This window comes from Tinamus guttatus, unplaced genomic scaffold (assembly GCF_059628265.1).
Source record: "Tinamus guttatus ecotype Peru unplaced genomic scaffold, ASM5962826v1 Tinamus_guttatus_pri_ptg000052l, whole genome shotgun sequence".
In the NCBI taxonomy this organism is placed as follows: domain Eukaryota; kingdom Metazoa; phylum Chordata; class Aves; order Tinamiformes; family Tinamidae; genus Tinamus; species Tinamus guttatus.
Genome location: NW_028288586.1, coordinates 11,081,322 through 11,100,116, shown reverse-complemented (window position 1 = coordinate 11,100,116; position 18,795 = coordinate 11,081,322). Strand labels below are relative to the sequence as shown.

General features: G+C 38.2%; 1 protein-coding gene across 1 annotated transcript in view; it reads left to right on the top strand.

Annotated features, from left to right (window-relative positions):
- Positions 1 to 16,740, top strand: part of CFAP99 (cilia and flagella associated protein 99) — a 53,562-nt gene extending 36,822 nt beyond the window's left edge. The window contains exons 11-16 of the mRNA XM_088540050.1: positions 1,438 to 1,642; positions 2,834 to 2,975; positions 4,131 to 4,282; positions 8,623 to 8,828; positions 14,118 to 14,280; positions 16,498 to 16,740. Coding sequence (XP_088396176.1) covers positions 1,438 to 1,642; positions 2,834 to 2,975; positions 4,131 to 4,282; positions 8,623 to 8,828; positions 14,118 to 14,280; positions 16,498 to 16,665 — 1,036 coding nt within the window. The 3' untranslated portion in view covers positions 16,666 to 16,740. The remainder of the gene's footprint in view (positions 1 to 1,437; positions 1,643 to 2,833; positions 2,976 to 4,130; positions 4,283 to 8,622; positions 8,829 to 14,117; positions 14,281 to 16,497) is intronic.
- Positions 16,741 to 18,795: the final 2,055 nt, after the last annotated feature.

Below are 18,795 nucleotides of genomic sequence, written 5' to 3'. Positions count from 1 at the left end.
ATCTCTCAAGCAAAACAGGATTCAACCCTACACATACAACAAGGCTTCTTACATCTCATCCTCACACAGTTCTTACAACTGCAGTCTGGCTGGGCTGCATGGTGCACCAGGTCAGAGCTGACCTTGAACACGGGCAGATAAATCCTTGGGGGAGTGGAGAGGAGAGCGAGTGAGTTGTGTGCTGGTGCACACAGAGCTCTTGGCTCTGGCAAGGAATCTGGACTGTGGCTTTTGGACCAGCATAGGTTTTCAGCTAACACTAAATATGAAGAGAGTGACTCCTGAACAGCCACTGCAGGTTGTATTCTTTAACTGAAAATGCAGGAAATGTTTACTAATAATTTTAATAAAGATAAAACCTACATTATGTCATTTTGATTTACTGTTATTACTGGTCATCCTGACTCAGCAGGCTGTGCACTAAGCATTGTTAGCATTTTAAGCCCTGGAATGACTGCACAAAGTTGGATCTGGTCTTGGAGTCTAGCAGATTTTGATATATGAATCAGAACTTAATATGTCACTTAGCTTATGCTATCTGCTACCATTAACAGCTGCATAAGTATAGTGATTTTATATATATATATATTATCTATGAGTGAACATTGTTCACTCTTTCCTGCAGAATTTTGATCCATGCACCAAAGGAATAGATTTTCTCTTTAACTTAGTACTATTGTATATTCATGAGATTTAATCTTCAGCTGCATGTAACACAGAACAGATACTTATGTATGCATTTGGGAGTAGCAGTAGGGAATGATTCACTGTGCATTTCTGTGTCTCTGCCCTAATTCTTGGCTGCAAGACTTTAAAGGGCCTGCCCCAGAGCTTTGCTATGTTTTTCTCTCTCAGACAAACACAGTAAATAAGAATGTGGTTTTGCTTAATAGCTGAATATTTCTTTGCCACAATACAACAATGCTGTAGTATTATTTAATTGACAAAAGACAAAACAGTAATAGTAGTAAGGGAAAGAGCTTTTTAGCTTTTTGTGTTAAAGTGGCCCAGAAGATTGTCAAAAGATAAAAAGTACATGTTCCTTTCACTTATAAGCAGAGAGAAACTCTAAATTATAAATTGCTCTGCAAAAAATGTACATACCTTTGCCCTGATCCTCCCTCCTCCGAATTACTATGAGAATCCGTATGGCTAAAGTTTGCTCTCTCTTGCAGCTTGGCTTTGCTGAAAACTTACAAGTCCATGCCCTCCTGCACTTCCTTCCACCCTGAATTTTCTTGGCTTTCTACATATTAGGAACACCTCTTAGAGATGTCCCTTGGAGCTCACACACACCAGTCGAATGACTTGGCAGTGACTGTTTTTATTTATCTGTAGAGTTAAGTACCTTATATCACAAAAAATAACCAGAAATACTCCACAAATCATAGCAAGGCTAAACCGGATCCCTGGTACAGTATCTTTTCTCTCTTGCAGAGTTGAAAATCTGCTACGAGGTGCCAGAGACCCATCTGAATTCTTGGAGTGGCAAAAACAGATGCGTGGAAAAGATATGGAAGAGCAGTTGGCTGAAATAGAGTGCAAGAGGCTTCAAGGGAAACTAAGTCATGAAGAGGCAGTTCTAGCCCATCAGAATGTAATTCAAGAAAATAAGAAGAAAGCTGATCTAATGAGAGAAGAGGTAATACATACAGTGTTGAGGGGATTTTGCTTATATTCAATCAGTGCAATTCTTATAATAGATTATATCTACTATAACTACATGTTTGCAACTTAATAGTCTATATATCTTTACTCACTGGAGTTTGCAAACAATGGAAAAATCATTATGTAACTTCCAGACATAGAAATGGTCATATATTTGAAGTACTTTTTACAAGTATTTGATTTGATTGATATTGCTTATGAATTAAATGAATTTAAAAAAAGAGAAAAATATTCTCCCCTGCATTCATGTCACTGTGAATATCTTTTTTGTACAGATACTGACATATTAAGTACCATTTGTAATGAAATTACCAATATGTGACTAATTTCCTTCTACTCTTAACTGAGCTACAAGTATAAAAGTATTTGTTTTCTTTAAGTGGTATAATTCAATTTATTTCATGTCTCTGACATTCACGAGCCTTTCTTAGGGGAAAAATCGGGCAGAGAACCCATTTTAGATAACATTGATAGCTGAATAAGATCAAATAAGCTTTTTTTTTAACAGAAATATCCCATATATCCCATATGCTTTGAATTGGAAATGTGCGAATCAGACCTACCCTAGCCTGACTGGTTTCAGGAGTTAACCTTTACTTTCCAACAGATGCCAGCAGGTTACTCCTAACATATGGGGCCCTCCAGGAGTGCTGAGCAGCTTCTCCCCAGCCACCAACAGGTCACAGTGACCCATCTTCTTCTTTTAAAGCTCTTGATCTTCATCTAAAATAGAAAGTACAGAAAGGGTTATGCTCTGTGAAAATACTGATTCCTGCCCATTTCCTCTGGCAAAGAAAGGAACACGATGGCTGGAAAGCACATTCTGCCCAAGAAGAGCGCTTTGTTAGAACCAGCTGTGCGTTAGATTGGCACTCATCTTGTTGTCTTCCAAGCAGAGCTAGAGATGGCTTTTAACCTACTCTTAGGAACATGTGGGAGAGAGTAATGGGAAACAGCAGTGCAAATGTCATATAAATATCATACGGGAAGGTCATATGGGAAAATAAAAGGTAGAGAGAGGAACCTTAAATCTGTGTTGTCTTTTGTTACTTTTATGAATGACAGAGACCTTTGGACCCATTTGTACTTGCATTATTTTAATGGTTTGAGGCATTCAGATCACCAGTTACAAGGACTTTTATTGACCTGTTCATTTGGGATTTAGAAAGCAGAGCTAATGCACCAGTATGCAGAGAAACGTCTACAGGAGCAGAAAGAAATGAGAGAGCTGGTGGAGCAGGTTGTGGAAGGACACAAGAATGCAAAGCAAGCAAAACTAAAGCTCCAGAAATACAAACAGCAAATAGGTATTTATATATTGTCAAAACAATGATAGATAATGACAAATGTCCCCAAATTATTTATTAGTGGGCAATTATGATCTTTATTGAAAGAAAAGGATAAAAGGGAAGGAAAGATCCAGAATATAAATTCCTGTGAACAAGATGATAATGTACAGGTATTAAATCCCAAGATACTGTCCATGCAAATTACTCTTTGCTTAAAAGGGAAAAATACAACATTGTATGTTCCACATCTACTTTTCCTTCAGTCTGCAAGTAGAAATATGTGATTGACTGTTCTGACTGTGAAATCAAGTTATGCAGCTTAGATTCTTGTGATTCATGTCACTGAGAGAAGACTTGCTTAGCAATCACTTTGAAAGAATCATGCAGCTCAAAATGTCTTCTCCAGAGATGACAGGGCCAAGAAGATGACCATAGCTAATGAAAAAAAGACGTGTCCAAAAGTAGACAGCATCTCCAAGACAGTCCGGTGGTTATGGTGAAAGCAGAAAACTTTATTCATCCTCAATAATCCTTAAAGAAAATTCTTCACTTAATGCATTAGCAAATGAATTTGGAGCAGAAGACTGCTCTGACTGGCATGACCACACATTTTTCAGTGCAGGGCCAGGTTCACATCTAGTGTAAGAACAGGCTACCGGTAGCTGCACCTATGTGGAGCAGAGGACTCTCTTCTCTACTGGTGTATCTCCATGTTTGCCTCATTAAGTGCTAGGGGAGGAGATACAGCAAATCTAAATGGCCTAGCACAGCCTAGCAGCTGTTGAAATTCAGTAATTTCCACAAAATTATATTTGCAGCTGTATAGGATCCTCTTATTAAATAATGAAAGAGTATGCATCTTGCTACGTTTTACCATTTTTCATCTTAATTAGAACGTAAATTACAAAACCATAATTCAAAGTGTCTACTTTATGTATGTATACATTATGTATGCAGTATATTTATGTGTTTCATAGAATGATAGATACTGGAGTGGGAAGTAATCATTTGTTTCTCTAATCATTCTTCCCACCGGTGACAGATTGTTCCTTCAATTACCTTTGCATCAGTATTATTATCATTGTTATTCACAAGTGCATACGAATTTTTCTCCAGATGGACTGCTTGTTAAAGTATGCAATCAGCTTACAGACATTTATTCTTTTCTTTCAGTTCAGGAAGTTTGTGAGGAAAATCGAGAACTTCTTCGACAAGCGTTAGAAGAAGAGGAGGAGAAGCTTAAGAAAAGATATGAATTGATTCAACAAATACGAGCTATTGAATCTTTACCAAGCCTCAAAAACAAGTTTGTTGATTTAACTGAGGTAAGCTCAACAGGAAGAAAATGATTGTCTTTTTCAGAAATATATATTGTATCTTTCACATATTCAGAGAAATTATGTACCACGTGCAGATACAGGGCAGTCTGAATATCCAACATTAAGTACAAAGTGATCCCATGACACAAAGATTAGAAGTGACCTGAAAAGTTCCACAATTTAAAATGAAAATTTTTCCAAAGAAGAATACTATGATGGTAAGTGAAATCTTAGGCCCCTTGAACTTTCTGAGAATTTTGCCAATAGGGTCCAGATTTTATGACATCTTTCAAAGAGACTCCTCGGGATTAAAATGTGTAATCAGCCTTCACAGAGTCACAGATCTGTCAGTCCCGAGCTCTCATTTCCAAACACAAAGTTTGGGCTGATATTGTAGTGGTCACTGCCACGGTTATTAGCAAACTTACACTCCTGTGCTTTCAAAATGGTCAACATGTAGGTGTACGAAAGATGTTGTGCAGTGAACCCCAAACCTCTGAAACCAGAACTTGCTAATGTGTTTTTACATTCTGTGCAACTGACCTGTGTGTACATGGTTAAGTCCATCATAAATGTCTCTCAAACTTGATGGCTTTGCTATTCATACACCAAGTAACACATCTGATAATGGCTTTGAAGCACATATGATAGAGTTGTTCTGCTCATGCAAAGTGGCAGTTTTTCCAGAATTTCAAAACTAGAAATCCAGAAATCTGTTATCTTGCCACTAAACCAGAAGCATGGTAGCTCAAACCTAGTCTTCCATTTCCCATATCCAAAATGAAAAAAATAATAGCACAGGATAATATAAAATGAAATTAGCAGTTTTAAATGTAATCCTTCTGTATTGGATTTTTTTTTCTTTCTTTGAGTATTCAAATAAAGATTGCATACACACACACACACACACACAAAAAAAAAAAATATGGTTGTCTGCAGAACCCATAGAGAAGGGAACAGGTCTTCCTTCTGTGGGGCTGGTGGAACAATCAACATGATGCTTCCATTTTATCTCCTGCTCTTCTCAAAAGAATTGAGACATTCATTGGTTTCACTGGTTCCAAAGCTACCTACCCTTTTTTGCAGACCTACGGATAAATGCTGCATCTCATTTACACAGATTTTGAAACACATTTTATCTTAGCTCTATCTTTACCTTAGAGTAAATGAACAGGAATAAAATCAACTGCTTAAATGTCCCATTCTCCTTTTCACTCCTTGACTTCTCCTCCACTTCTTTTTTCCAGCCAAGTCGGGCCATTCTCTTATATCAGAGTCAAGCACAGACTCACTCCAGTCATCCCTGAAGAAATGCTACCAAACTAATGGGAAAAAGAGGAAAAAAAAATAAGAGTACAGAGAACTATTGTATACTGCAGATACTGTTAACTATCTGCATGAAAATAACAGAAATGCACCCCAAACTTTTTTTTTTTTTTCATTGCTTCCAGGAAGAGTTTTGTAAGGTCCAGTGAGACCTTCAGTAGGGTCTCATTGCACATTTGTTTCCCAGTCAGAAGAGTGCGTGCTGCAAAGACAGAACTTTATGTAGTTAGACCCGGAAATGTCATTACTTTTTCAATAATAACAACTTCTGTAAAAGTGTGCAGGCTCTCCTTCGGGGAAATGAAGGTGATTGGAATGTCAGTACTTTCTTGTTTTTAAATCTAGTTCATTTCACTGCCATCTGCAGTGGCTGTCAACCCCTCAAACAGAGTTTCCACAGAAATCCTATTTGTTTCTTAGTGCAGAATATGGTTTTAAATATATTTTCCCATCTAGCTCATCTCAAAGACAAAGGAAAAGAGCACAGCAGGTTTCATGTCTTATTTGAAAAACTCATTCCAAATCCAGTTTATGATATGTCTAAGGTTACCGAAGTGTAAGGTTGCTGATATTGGGGTGGCCATACAGGTCATATTGCAAGTAGAAGAGAATGGACCTGAACAATATATCTCTCATATTCACTAGCACACTTCTGATGAAAGCAAGCCTTTTTTTCCCCCCCCCTTTCTTAAAAGACTTTTTCAGACCATGTAAGGCTAAATATGTGTCCATAAAATTCTGACTTATTCTCATCATTTTTAAGTACTCAGTTTTTCCCTTGATAGCACTTCAGTCTCCTGAGCACCAGCGTTATATAGTGCACAAGAATAGAACTTTTCATATTTTTGGAAACACTTCACTGAATATTTTTGAAATGCAGACACTCTCAAAGTGTTCAATCTCTACCATTTTACACTTCTAAGAAATTCTCTTTCCTAGGACTTTTCAGTATATCCTTTCCATGCTCACACAAAACCACTGCTACACATGCCCTGTTCCAAAACCTTCTTGCTTCCACTTACTGTTACAGTCTTCGACTAGGGCGGAATGGTGGCCCAGTGGTAACGGTTGGTATTTGCAAAGTCACTCTAAACTCACATCTGAGAAGGAGATAAGGAATCATCTGTTGTTTCAGCAATCCATGGAAGTAACTGTTGATAAAAAAGATGCAAGAAGACTGATTAATACTGAACACTTTTATCAATCTTTGACTGAAACTACACTTGACTTGTATTTAGATCATGTCTGGTAAATATGAGGAGTGTGGAGAGTTCTTTCTCTCTGTTGGCTTTCCCCCTGATTCTTAGCAATGCTGCTCTGCACAGACAGAGAACTACCAGTGAAACAAAGGTATCTTAATAGACTGCTTAGATGGCATCGCAGACCTGAGAGGAGGGATTGGGTCCAGGTCAATTCTTACAGCCAAACTGACAATCTGAGCATCTATATGTGTGTGAGCAGCCTTCGCTTTTCCCAGAAAGTCAAAATGTCAACAACAAACTTGCTATTCGATACATGGACTTTTTGGTTTTCTACAAAAAATGATTATTTAGAAAAATGCAGACTCATAAATTGAATAATTTCTCTCCATTAAAAGGACTGTAATGATTTTTGATTATATATGTCCATCATTATCATATAATATCATTGTCAAAAATACAGTTTGGAAGAGCGGTTTTCTTCTTGCTCCCCATACATCCTTCCCAAACTTTGTCATTAGTTTTCTGTTACTGGTTCTATGGAAATGAATCTTTGTGATGAATATTCCTACCACTGTTTCACTTTTAACGTTAGAAAACCATATAGCAAGTCAGATTAAAATTTTTAACTTCCTGCACTCATATATTTCATGATAACCACCAGAATGCTTGGTACATACCAAACTATATGTTAAGCTGGAGAAAGGAATATTAGTTGCTGTGAAATGGATGAAATTTTGCAAACAAAACTACATAAAAGCTTGTGCAGTTGTGTAATTTTTCCATCTAGGTAGACAAAAGGAAAGGAAGTATATGTATGAGCAGGGCCTGAAAACTTCAAGATTTCATGAATCATTTTAGAAATGATCTGTCTTCATCTGCAACATCCTTGGGACTTTCAAAGATGCGGATGTTTCTCATTACATCTCAGAACTAGGCACTTTTCTCTCTCATTCGGAAGTGGATTTTTCAAAGCCTTCATGGAATCACAGAATGCTTGAGATTGGAAGGGACCTCTGGAGATCATCTAGTCCAACCCCCCTGCTCAAGCAGGGACACCTGAGCACATTTCCAAGGACTGGGTCCAGATAACGTTTGAAGAGCTCCAAGGATGGAGACTCCACAACCCCTCTGAGAAATCTGTTCCAGCGCTCAGTCACCCTCACAGTCGAGAAGTTTTTCCTTATGTTCAAACAGAACTGCCTCTGTTTCAATTTGTGCCCCTTGCCTCTTGTCCTATTACTGGCCACCACTGAAAAGAGGCTGGCCCCATCCTCTCTGTGCTCTCCCTTCAGATACCTGTGCATATTGATAAGGTTTTATCAGTTGATAAGGACCGCAGTTTTCGGGGTAGAAATCATTGTTTATTCCTAGTCTTCCAAGAGAAAAACAGTGGGTACACATCATAGTCAAATCCATAACCTGGAAATAGATAGAAAAAAAAAAGTATTTTTGGGGGGGACTAACCTGTCTTCTGGTTTTACAATTTTTTAAAAAAATATATAGCTTTACAAATGTCAAATAAAACTTTAAAAATCCATGCCATTTTTTTCTGGCCCTAAAATACATTACATTTATGAATAGTGTATATTTCAACTTCTTTTCACAAAAAGTTTTATAAGCCTAATATTTTGACAAATACAAAAGATGACCTCTACCACCTGAAAGGTTTGTGATAAATGATAAGTGAAGGCCTATCTTTCTTGAAGTCAAAACATTCAGTATAATTTGGAATACAATGGAAATATTCTTGTTTTACTCATTTACTCTTCCCTTGCTATTTAAAAAGTGTTATTTGAACCAATATTTCATTTTCTCTAGACTGGTGGCCATGGTTTAATTTGTGAAATGTCAATAGTGGAACTGCGTGAACGCCTCGCTCTACTCAGAGAAACACAGAAGGCAGCAGAGGAAGACAAGAGAGACCAGATAATTCAAGACAAACAAGCTAAGGAACAACTTCTTCTAGACAAACTAGACCAGATTTCCCTGTTCAGAGCAGAACTTGGACGAGCAGCTGCTTTAAAGTCAGTATAAAACAGCATGTGGCATTTAAGACCATTGCAACTTTATTAATATTTTCCTAGCCCTTTAATAAGGAAAGCAAGCATAGAACAAAATCCTGCCCTTTTATAAATCAGGAGGACTTTTTTCAGAGATTAGTGGGGCCTAGATTTTTTTTTTTCTTGGAAGTAATTTGCTTCAGATTTAACAAATCTTTTTCATTAATTTGAATTTATGGTTGAAGACACTCCTTAAGCCAGTGACAGTATTGCCCCAGGATTCGGAGCCAAGATCATATATTGGGAAAAGCAGCTATGCCTTTCTATTGTTCCCTTCCAGTTAATCAGAAGCAATTTGATTTTATTGGAATTATCCTAAATGGCGACTTTAAAGTGGTTTCTCATTTTTACTTAATATGATAGGGCTGTATTTTTCTTCCTTGAATCACATTTCTTGTGTGGAAGGGCAGGCTTTATTTTTGAAGTTAAAGATATTATAGGAAGGAGATTTTCTTATAATAATAACAAATTATAAATTCAAGATAGTGAATCCATAGATCAAAGAGCAAAATCTTTGCTTACAGGCTCTCTGATCAAAATTTATATCCATTATTCATATCTATTATTTATTATTATATTTATTATTCATTATTATAAAGGATCCATGAGTACTGTAGATACTTCACATGTGCAGAAGCCCTTTCACAAAGTGATAAAGTTAAAACTATTTACAAATAAAGCTGAGCAGGAAAAAAGCCTGCATGAGTGTAGCAAACTGCACACCTCTTGATCTTATGCCATTTCTGCTGCATCTTGACTAGTTGCCCTTGTTTCCTTGCAAGTTGTCTTTCATCTTTGCCCTTCTGTTTGTAATTTACTCCCTGTCTTGCCATATTTATCTGCAAACAGATATTCATGCCGAGATTCTGAAGACATCGCCTGTAAGGCTAGAGGCACAGGCCTTTAGAAATGTCTCTGGTTTGTGTGTATTGCTGAGGTACCAAAAGTGGCTTCTTAGAGCTCAGTTCATGCTATTGATTTATCTTGCAATTCTAATTCTCAGTCGCAGAAAGCAGCACTGAAGTATGCATTGAACTAGCTCTCACTGGTCTGATCTCTAATTTAGTTTGTTGTTGATAGTTAATCTCCAGCAAGTGGGATGCTGTCTTTGTACTTTGGAAGACAGCGTTAGGAAGTTAAGTAGTACTTAAGAAGATAGTTTAATGAATCAATAATTGCAAAGCCAGTGGATTGATTGCAAAAATCAATGACTTTCCCTTGGAGGACGTTCATAAAGAGAAGGTTTTAAGACTAACAAATCTGAAATGAGTTGCACATGGAAATAAACTCTTATCTGAAAACATCCATTGTTGTGAAAGCCTGTGGGAGCAATTTAAGTCACTACTTTTCATTACAGATTCAAACTAGAGTTTGAGCTTGTATATCATGTAAAATCTGTTCCTCTAGTTTCTCTAGTAACTACTCAAAGAATCATTTGTTACACCGGATACGCAGCCTTCACATTTCATGTAGTGCTGGGTTTCTTTAAAATATATTCTTTGGCTTAATTCAGATCTAAAACTGTTCCGATCTTGAAATGAGCTATATCTGAATAAGAAACTAGTTGTCCTGATAAATTTGAAATGTTACTTAGAACCAACCACCATGCCAAACATGACAGAATCCAAATGAAATTAAACACTTAATTTGCAGGCTTCTGTTCAGATTCATGCTAAGTAATACAGAAATGTAATTTATTTTAATGAACCCTAGATAGCTTTCCAAATGAATAAAATAATAAGTTTCATTATATATGAAACTTGATGTTGCAAGACTTTTCCTTTCACAGCTCTCAAGCAATCATAAGTAATTTGGAAGCATCATCTACTGTAGAGCAGCATCATCAAAGTATTACAGAAATGTTGTTCTTCAAGACTGCATTTAACAGCATCTAGAATGCAAATCTGTGGTAGTATTTCTGTTAATATAGGAGTATGGCATATTGGCTTATTAACAGATAATAAACAATTTCCAGCAACTATTTTTCAAAAGAAATTATGGCCTTTATGTGTTAAACATACTTACAGATGCTTAATCCTGAAACATCACTCAAATCAGTATGAGTGATTAATTGCTTGTATTGCACTGATACACTGGAGAAGTGAAGATCAAATGATTGTGATTACAGAATTAATAATTATTCAGATAGAAAGGCCAATCTCATCCATTGTGCTCACAAGATATTGGTATATATCAACACAAAATTGCATGTTGTATCTTAAATTGCACTACATTGAAGGTTATTACTAATCAGCTAAGGTATGGCAGCTAAGCTTTGCTAAACAGATGTATTTTAGTTGGAATCAGTTGAAATTTAATTTGGTCCCTACTGAGCAGCTTTTTTTTCAATATAATTTGCAAACAGACATGCATCAACTCAAAAGAAGTACATAATAACATGTAATGAATTATATTACACAAAATAGGAAATGGAACCTGAAAAATTACCAAGACATCGGCCTTAGTAGCCTGCAAGCCGTGGCATCTGTCAGAGCCAGGGCGCTGGGAGGCTGCAGAGCACCCGAGGAGGCAGCGCAGCGCAGCGTGCGCGCAGCACCTCCCCTTCACTGCTGGCATTGCACAGCTTGCGCTGCTGTGTGCAGTGGGCAAACACTGGATTCCTCAGCTTGAGGAACACCAGTGAGTACCAAAAGGTTTATGACTGTTTCAATACCTGCTAATGTATTACACTGCACATTTCGGGTACAATTCCCTTTTATTTCAGCGGGGCTCGGTCTATATTGCAGCTAATCAAAACAGCAGTGTGTCAGTGCCCCCATCACCCCCTGCCACCTAAGCAAGACCTTGCACACAGAGCAGGCCATTCCTGTTCTTGCCTGTGTTTTTTTTTCCTGCTTATTTCCAAGGGACATGATGGTGTCTGCTGCCCAAACCTCCTCTCACTCCAAGACTGGGCAGTGTCCAGGTGAAGTGCAGTGAGGAAGAGAAGGATGGTGACCAAAATTCTGCAGCTGCTCCTCCAGGCAGGCAGTCCCACCTGACTCTAGTCCTCCTTGGATTCCCTGTCTAAGAGAAGAATCAGGGAATTGCTATACAGAGCAAGATGGATGGACTCCCACTTTTTTTTTTTTGTTATAAATTATGACACAATTTTCTACTGAATCTGGAGATGATTTTTCTAAATATGTACTATCCCATTCTGAGTGGCTGTTCCATTACTTTCTTTGGAAATAGGTAATAGGGGAGGCAGAGATTGTATGAGCTTTCTCTACTTTGAAGTTCTCAATTGACCATCACAAAACACTAGAATTTTAAAGTCTTTTTTTCATGCCTCCCCCTCTTGGAATTTCCCAGAAATGATGTGAAAATTATGAAACTGTCTGCTTTTTGGAATAGATGCAGATGAGGAGCACATGACTTCATGTAGGAGAAGACTGAACATTAGACAGATAATAAGCAACTATTTACAATGTTAATTCAGAAGCAGCTGCTGCTGCTTCATGATGTTAAACCTCTTGCTGTTTTTTCTGTAATTGTATTTACAAGAATCTGGATTTGCATGTAATGAAAGGTTTTGTTGCCTATTCCCAGTGACAATATTTAATCATGAAGTGTTTTCATAAAATTGTATTGTGATACTCCTATATCCCTTGGAATGCAATGCCTCATTACAGTGCAAATAGAAATAATCCATGTTCTCAATCAGATTCATTAATAGAGTATAATTTTTACACTTACAAATGTTAGAACATAGGTTTTTTAGACATCAGTGTTAAAAATTAATCTCACTGTAGCAGAATAAGTAATTATATTAAGGAGGATAAGGAAGAGTTATCCCATCCAGATACCATGATGCAAGTGGCAGAACAGTTCAGGACTGTCTCAGAAAAGCAACTGGAAATGAGAAGCCAATCTAAACTGTGCCCCTTTTTCCATATATTAATCACAGCAAGGATGAAGCTAACAATACAGACACAACCCATTTCACCTACGGTAAAAAGAAGTATTTGGATCACTGGGGTTTTGATATGGGCACTTTTAAAAGTGAACTGGTGACCTCACCATCAGGAGGGACTTCTTCCCTCTTAGTCTTCCTCCTGTTCCTTAAGAAGAGTGTGTCTTACACTGAAAACACTGCAGTATAAGACCTGAGAGATAAGGGAAGGCTTCTGTGGTAAAACAACTCCAAGGGGAAACTTACTGGTGAATTAGTTCTGCTGTTCACAGAGTTAGCTACCATACCAGCTAAAAAAGGCCCCAGTGCATTCCCTGTTTGAGCAGGTCGTTCAGAGTCTTACTCTGGTTTCCAGTAAAAGCAATTGCAGAGAAATGTTGTACTACAGCAAAGAGAAAGGACCTTTTACAAACTTGGAGTAAAAGTAAAAAGCTCTGCGACCTTTCCAGCTGACAGAAGATATAATAGTGACATGTAATATCATTATGTATCTCCTTTGGTAGGCTGATACTTACTTTAGTTCTGAACTGGGCTTGAGAATCACAGCTGCTCATAACATAATATTAATACTACAGCTTAATGTCACTGAGCCAAATGCAAGAGCAATGTGGAATAAAAGAGAAAGTTGGATGTAAGTGAGTCACTATGTAAGGTAATGTAACCTGCACAAAAAAAAGTTACAAGTACATGGTGCCAGCTTGGTGAAAATAAGCAAAAACTGATAAAATATAAAGTCCAGAGAATATAAAAGCAGAGGAAAAAAAGCAAAAGTAAAAATAAGGAAGACTATCAAATAACTGTTCTCCTATTCCTTATTTTTATGCTACACACTGTACTATCAATTTTTCCCCACCTAGACCCACTAACCTCAATTTATGTATCATTATCCCCATTGATTCTGAATTTGGGCACTGAGATTACACAGAAAAGAATATCTTTGTTGCCAAGGAATATAGCAATCAAGATGAATACTAATGATTATATAAAGAAGATGCCATAGTTCTCACAAGCAAAGAACTGCAGTACTATCACAGGTCTTGCACATATTTTTCCTAAAGAATTTCGGTCTTGAAATGCCTCTGATATTTTCATCAGTGCATCCTGTGAGGGAAAAAAATATATATTTTATACTGTTTAGTAGTGCTGTTCTGTAAACAACAAGCAGCAAGTTGTGAATAGCGCATTCACTGAGCGATATGATTTAAACCTGTTTTCTGTCTAGCTAGTCCTCAGAGGCAAGAGCAAATTCATTATTATCAAAGTAATATATGCTCAGATGGATTATTTTGTAGGTTGATACTATTTTACCTTTTCTTTGTTTCTTTTTGATTTTGCAGGCAAGAAGACAAGAAAAGAAAGTTCCAGTCTGGTGAAAGGCCTGTGAAAGATGAACGCGTTTTAAACCTGCAGCAAAAGATTGTGGAAAAAACAATGGAGCGTAAAAAGCAAGCAGAACTCCTAAAGATTACTCCCCAGAAAACCAGCATGACATCAGCCAAGGTCTGGGAGCTACATAAAGAAAAACGATCTGCAGTATTCCTGTGTTCACAGACTTTCTTTGCTCAACTGCACTACTGGCAGGTGCTGCCATATAGCAGTGGCAACACCAGCCCTCTGCTTCTCGTATGTGCATGTCTTGTGCCTGTCCAAACCATGGCCTCCACCTCATCCTCTTACCATATCCACTACCACAGGCCAGGGCTCATCCATATGATCCCTGTCTTCTCCTACCACATACTCTCTTCCCACCAAAACAAGATCGTATCCCTTTCCCTAACTCCGTCCTTCTTCCTATCACACACATCCCACGACACCCAGCTGTGACCCTGACCCCACTTCCACCCAAGGAAGGTTCCAGTTTATCATCTCCATCATTTTTATCTCGCCTTTCCTCAGCCTGGTCCCACATCAAGATACAGAAGCACCACTAGGCCCGTAGGCTTTTTGACAGGTAACACTGGCTGTGTTTCCTTGGCGAGTGTCTAAAGAGGAGCAGGACCTGCTGCTGCTTCAACCACTCCTAAGTGGTGGCCACGTGTGAGGAGGCGGCAGAGGCAGCAGCACCCGCGCGTTTACCGCAGCTTATGAGACACTGCAGCCAACAGGCGCTTCTTAAAAGCTGTGCTAGCCCTATGGAAAGTTAGAACTATACCTCCCCATTTGTTAAAATAATAAATCTTGACCTATCTTCTGAGAAGCTTTGATGAAGCTGAATTCAAGTGAAGAGAAAAGCTGTATTTTTCAAGTGTGTATAGTTTAAAAACGTAAATAGTGCCATTTTTTCAGAGTATCAATGTTTGCTGCCCTACAAATCCCCATTTTAGGCCACACAAAAAAGATGTAGGTGCATGCAGGCAAGGGCCCAATTCCAGAAAGCATTTTTTAAATTGAGGTGGCTTTCTGAACTGAGGCTTTGAACATGAGCTTAAAAGCTTTCCTGACTAGGATCCAGAATAAAACGAAAGCAGTAAATGGAGACTTCAAAGGGAAGCAGCCATATAATTGCAACATGTGAATCATTTTTTAAAAAATCAACCAAAAGAAATTATAAATTAATAGCTAGAACTTTTGACTACCTGATGAGGGACCCTGTGAGTGCTCTGGTGTCACATAAATATGCAAAAAAAGACAGAGGTTCAAAGCTGTTTTGATATTAGGTTTTGCCTTTTTATTTGGTTTAGCTATAAGTCTTTGAAGACATCACAGTGCTTTTACTTTCTGCACAAATGCTAAGAGTGTGTAAGAAAAATCCAATAGAAAAAAACTCAGGGTTAATATAAATTATTTAGATACTTTGGTGTATGTTCCATCAGTACTGTTCAGCTCTTACTGTATTCGGGTGTTATTACAGAGAAGTGGCTTAACTGTGACCAGTTAGGTCCAGCTACATCTTTATTTACTTCTATCTTTATTCAGTTTATGCTGAACTACATATTGCTGCAAATTGTGGTAGTGTGACTATAAAAAAGAATTCTTGCCCTTATGCAATAGTTATCTAGCAATATGTTTGTGCTGCTGCCTTTTAAGAGATCTCAACAAACTGGAGAAAATGAGACTTACTCCCTTATTAAAGCTCCAAGTACCGATTGTGGCTTCATTTGTGATGTCCCTTTTGGCCCAGAAAGTTTGTGCTAATATAAACAAAGATAAAGGTTATGCATAAATCACTACTCAGCTCTTAATAAAGCAGAATTTATCTTACAACTTAGAAAATGAACTAGAAGAAAACTGTCATTAACAGAAAACACATTGTTCTGTCATTTCAAGAAAAGAATCAGATGAGAAAGTTAGTTTTATGTTTATTCTGAGCTTTCTTGGCAGTGCTGCCTTTTGAATCAAGTTTTTGAATCCATAAACCAGTAGAGTTTGAAAGAGAGGATCTTTGCAACTGTTTTTTTAGAGTTTCAAGTTTAATTTTTTGGCAATGGAAGAACATAAGGTAGTGGCACAGAAGCATAACAATCTAGATGCAGTTTTGCCTTGACATAACATTTTGTGGAGTGTTGCAGCTGTGTTTAATTCATCCTAAGCTGGGCAACTCAATCAAGTTCTGTTTCTATTCATCATGCCTGGTTTGAAGTTGACATGTTTCCCAATCGTGTTAGCAAGCTGAATGTGTCACCAGGCAGACAAATTATCATATAAAAGTTTGGCACATCATCTAAATTGAGCCATTATTTTCTCTATGGTCTGATAATCCTTGTTTCTTTTCTGCAGGGTTCTTTGCACCAGGACCATTGGAAAGAACTGGAAGAGAGTCGGGAAAGGCGGTTCAAGATCCTTCAACATGGCTTCATGGCCAGAGAAACAGCTCAGAAAATGGCTGCATACGAGGCAGCAAAAAGTGGAGCCACAGTTTGTATACTGAGATCTGAAGTAAAATAAAAGATGGACTTGCTGGAGAACTTATCCCAGTGTGCCTACGTACTTCAGGGTTGAAATTTAGCCTTTGTTTCCTCTTTACAGTTTGAATAGCAGAACTGTGTTCATACAGGCACATATGAATCAAAGTTTGTTCACTTTTTGTCTTTTTTTTTTTTTTTAATCTGTGATGACCTGTTTTTCCTGTTAGAATCAAGAGCTGTACAAAACTGAACCCTTGCAACTGAGGCTTCTGGGGCAGAATGACAAGTATCTGGGTAAGAATGCTGTGGTCTCTATTTCTAATATCATTATAGATTATGCTGTGATGTGCTACATTCATCTTCCTAAAGAATAAAAATGAGGAGAAAAACAAAAGGACAAGCAGTATTTGTTCACATATGTATGGTTTCCAAAGGCATGGCCAGCCCAAGTACATCTTCATCCCTGACAGTAACAGCACATAGTAACAGCCCCTGTTTCAACACTGCTTTTTAGAGGGCAAGGGGGAACCATTCAGGTTGATATGACATGATGGCCTACAGCAGTTAAACACGAGACCAACTGACCTAAACATACCATTTCTATATGCACGGAGGTGAATATTTTTTTGTCTTTGAATGTTGGAAGGAGGTTTGATCTCTTTAGGGAACTGCTTCCAGAAAAAAGGCCATCATCTGCTACTCACCTAGAAGATAATTTGCCCTCTGTGACAATTACTGTACTGTGTAAAAAGGCCTTCAAATCACAAGATTTATTCTAGACATAAAGCCAAGGAGGATATAAATCTGAATTAAAAACTGCATAGCAGTAAGACTACGCAATGCATTTCTATTTTAAATTCGTGCCAGCTACTAAGTGTTTAATTATGGCTATTGCAAATATTTAAATTGAAGGAGACTGTCACTGACATTAGAGTTAGGCAATGGCTTTTAATGTTCTCACAACATTGTATTTCTCACTTTTGCTGAACGAAGTCTAATGGAATTCTTTTGTTGCCATCTAGCTGTGAAGATCACTTCCACAATCCGCAATGCTGTCAAAACCTGCTGTATTGGTCCAGGAGAGCAAAGCAGGAGTCATGCAGTAGCTTAAAAGAAAGAGGGATCCTAGGAGAGTGGGAAGAAGGAGTGATAGCCGAAGAACTACGCGGAAGACAGAAGTATGACACTATGTCTAGCAGAGGATTGAGCAGCTTAAAATGACAAGCACTTGGTTGCAGAGATTTTATCTTCCTTTGTGTTTGTTCAGCACTGCGTTGTGTTGTGTTCCACACTAGAGCCAAGTCTGGGCTGTAATGCCTCAGTTTTCCAGGAGCTAGCAAATAACAGGACCAATGGTCATGGTCTGGGATGTTATACGCTGAATAGGACCTCCTAACCTTGTTAGACTATGCATTTTGAGGATATAGAAAAGAAAGACTCATCATGAAGCAGATGGAGAAGCAACTGTATTTGGGGAGGGCTTTCAATTTTCAAAATTCCGCAATCCCATCCTACCGCGTACTTCTTCCTCTGGGATGTTGGACCCAGTCTTCAAATTTCTTGATGAACTACAGTCATGCTGACTTGTAACTATTTCCTTCCCCGGGTTTTCCCTTGCTCTCAAAATGAAACAACGGAGCACAGCACAATCTTAATAATCCAGATGTGGAAAGTTTAACATCACGATTCACAAATAGCCCTATTCTCACTACCCCAGGACCTAAATAATTTTCATAAGTTGCAGTTTTTCAAGGAATGCAAAAAAAAATAATCTTGGGGGAAAACATCAGTATAGTCCTTTTTTATTTACATAGTTTGTTCACTTTATGGTGATGGCAGGTCTTGCAACAGAATACATGGAATAAAACCAAAGATTCGCATTCCTCATGACCAGCTTGGATAACGTGGTGCTTGGGGGCAGACCCTGCCCGGTGCAGGCGGCTCGCAGCAGTTGGCAGCTTTGCTACGAGCGCAGCTGCAGGGCTATGGGAGCCAGCCGAGCTCTGCAGCAGCGCAGCCGCCGCGGTGAGAAGTGCCTGTAACTGCACGAGGGATTTACGGAATCACTCGTGTGAACGTGAAGCAGCTTGACACAGTCTAAGCGGCCAGGTACCTTTAAAGCCATTTGCATGACCCCGCAGTGTAACGAGGGCCGGATTTACCACGGACG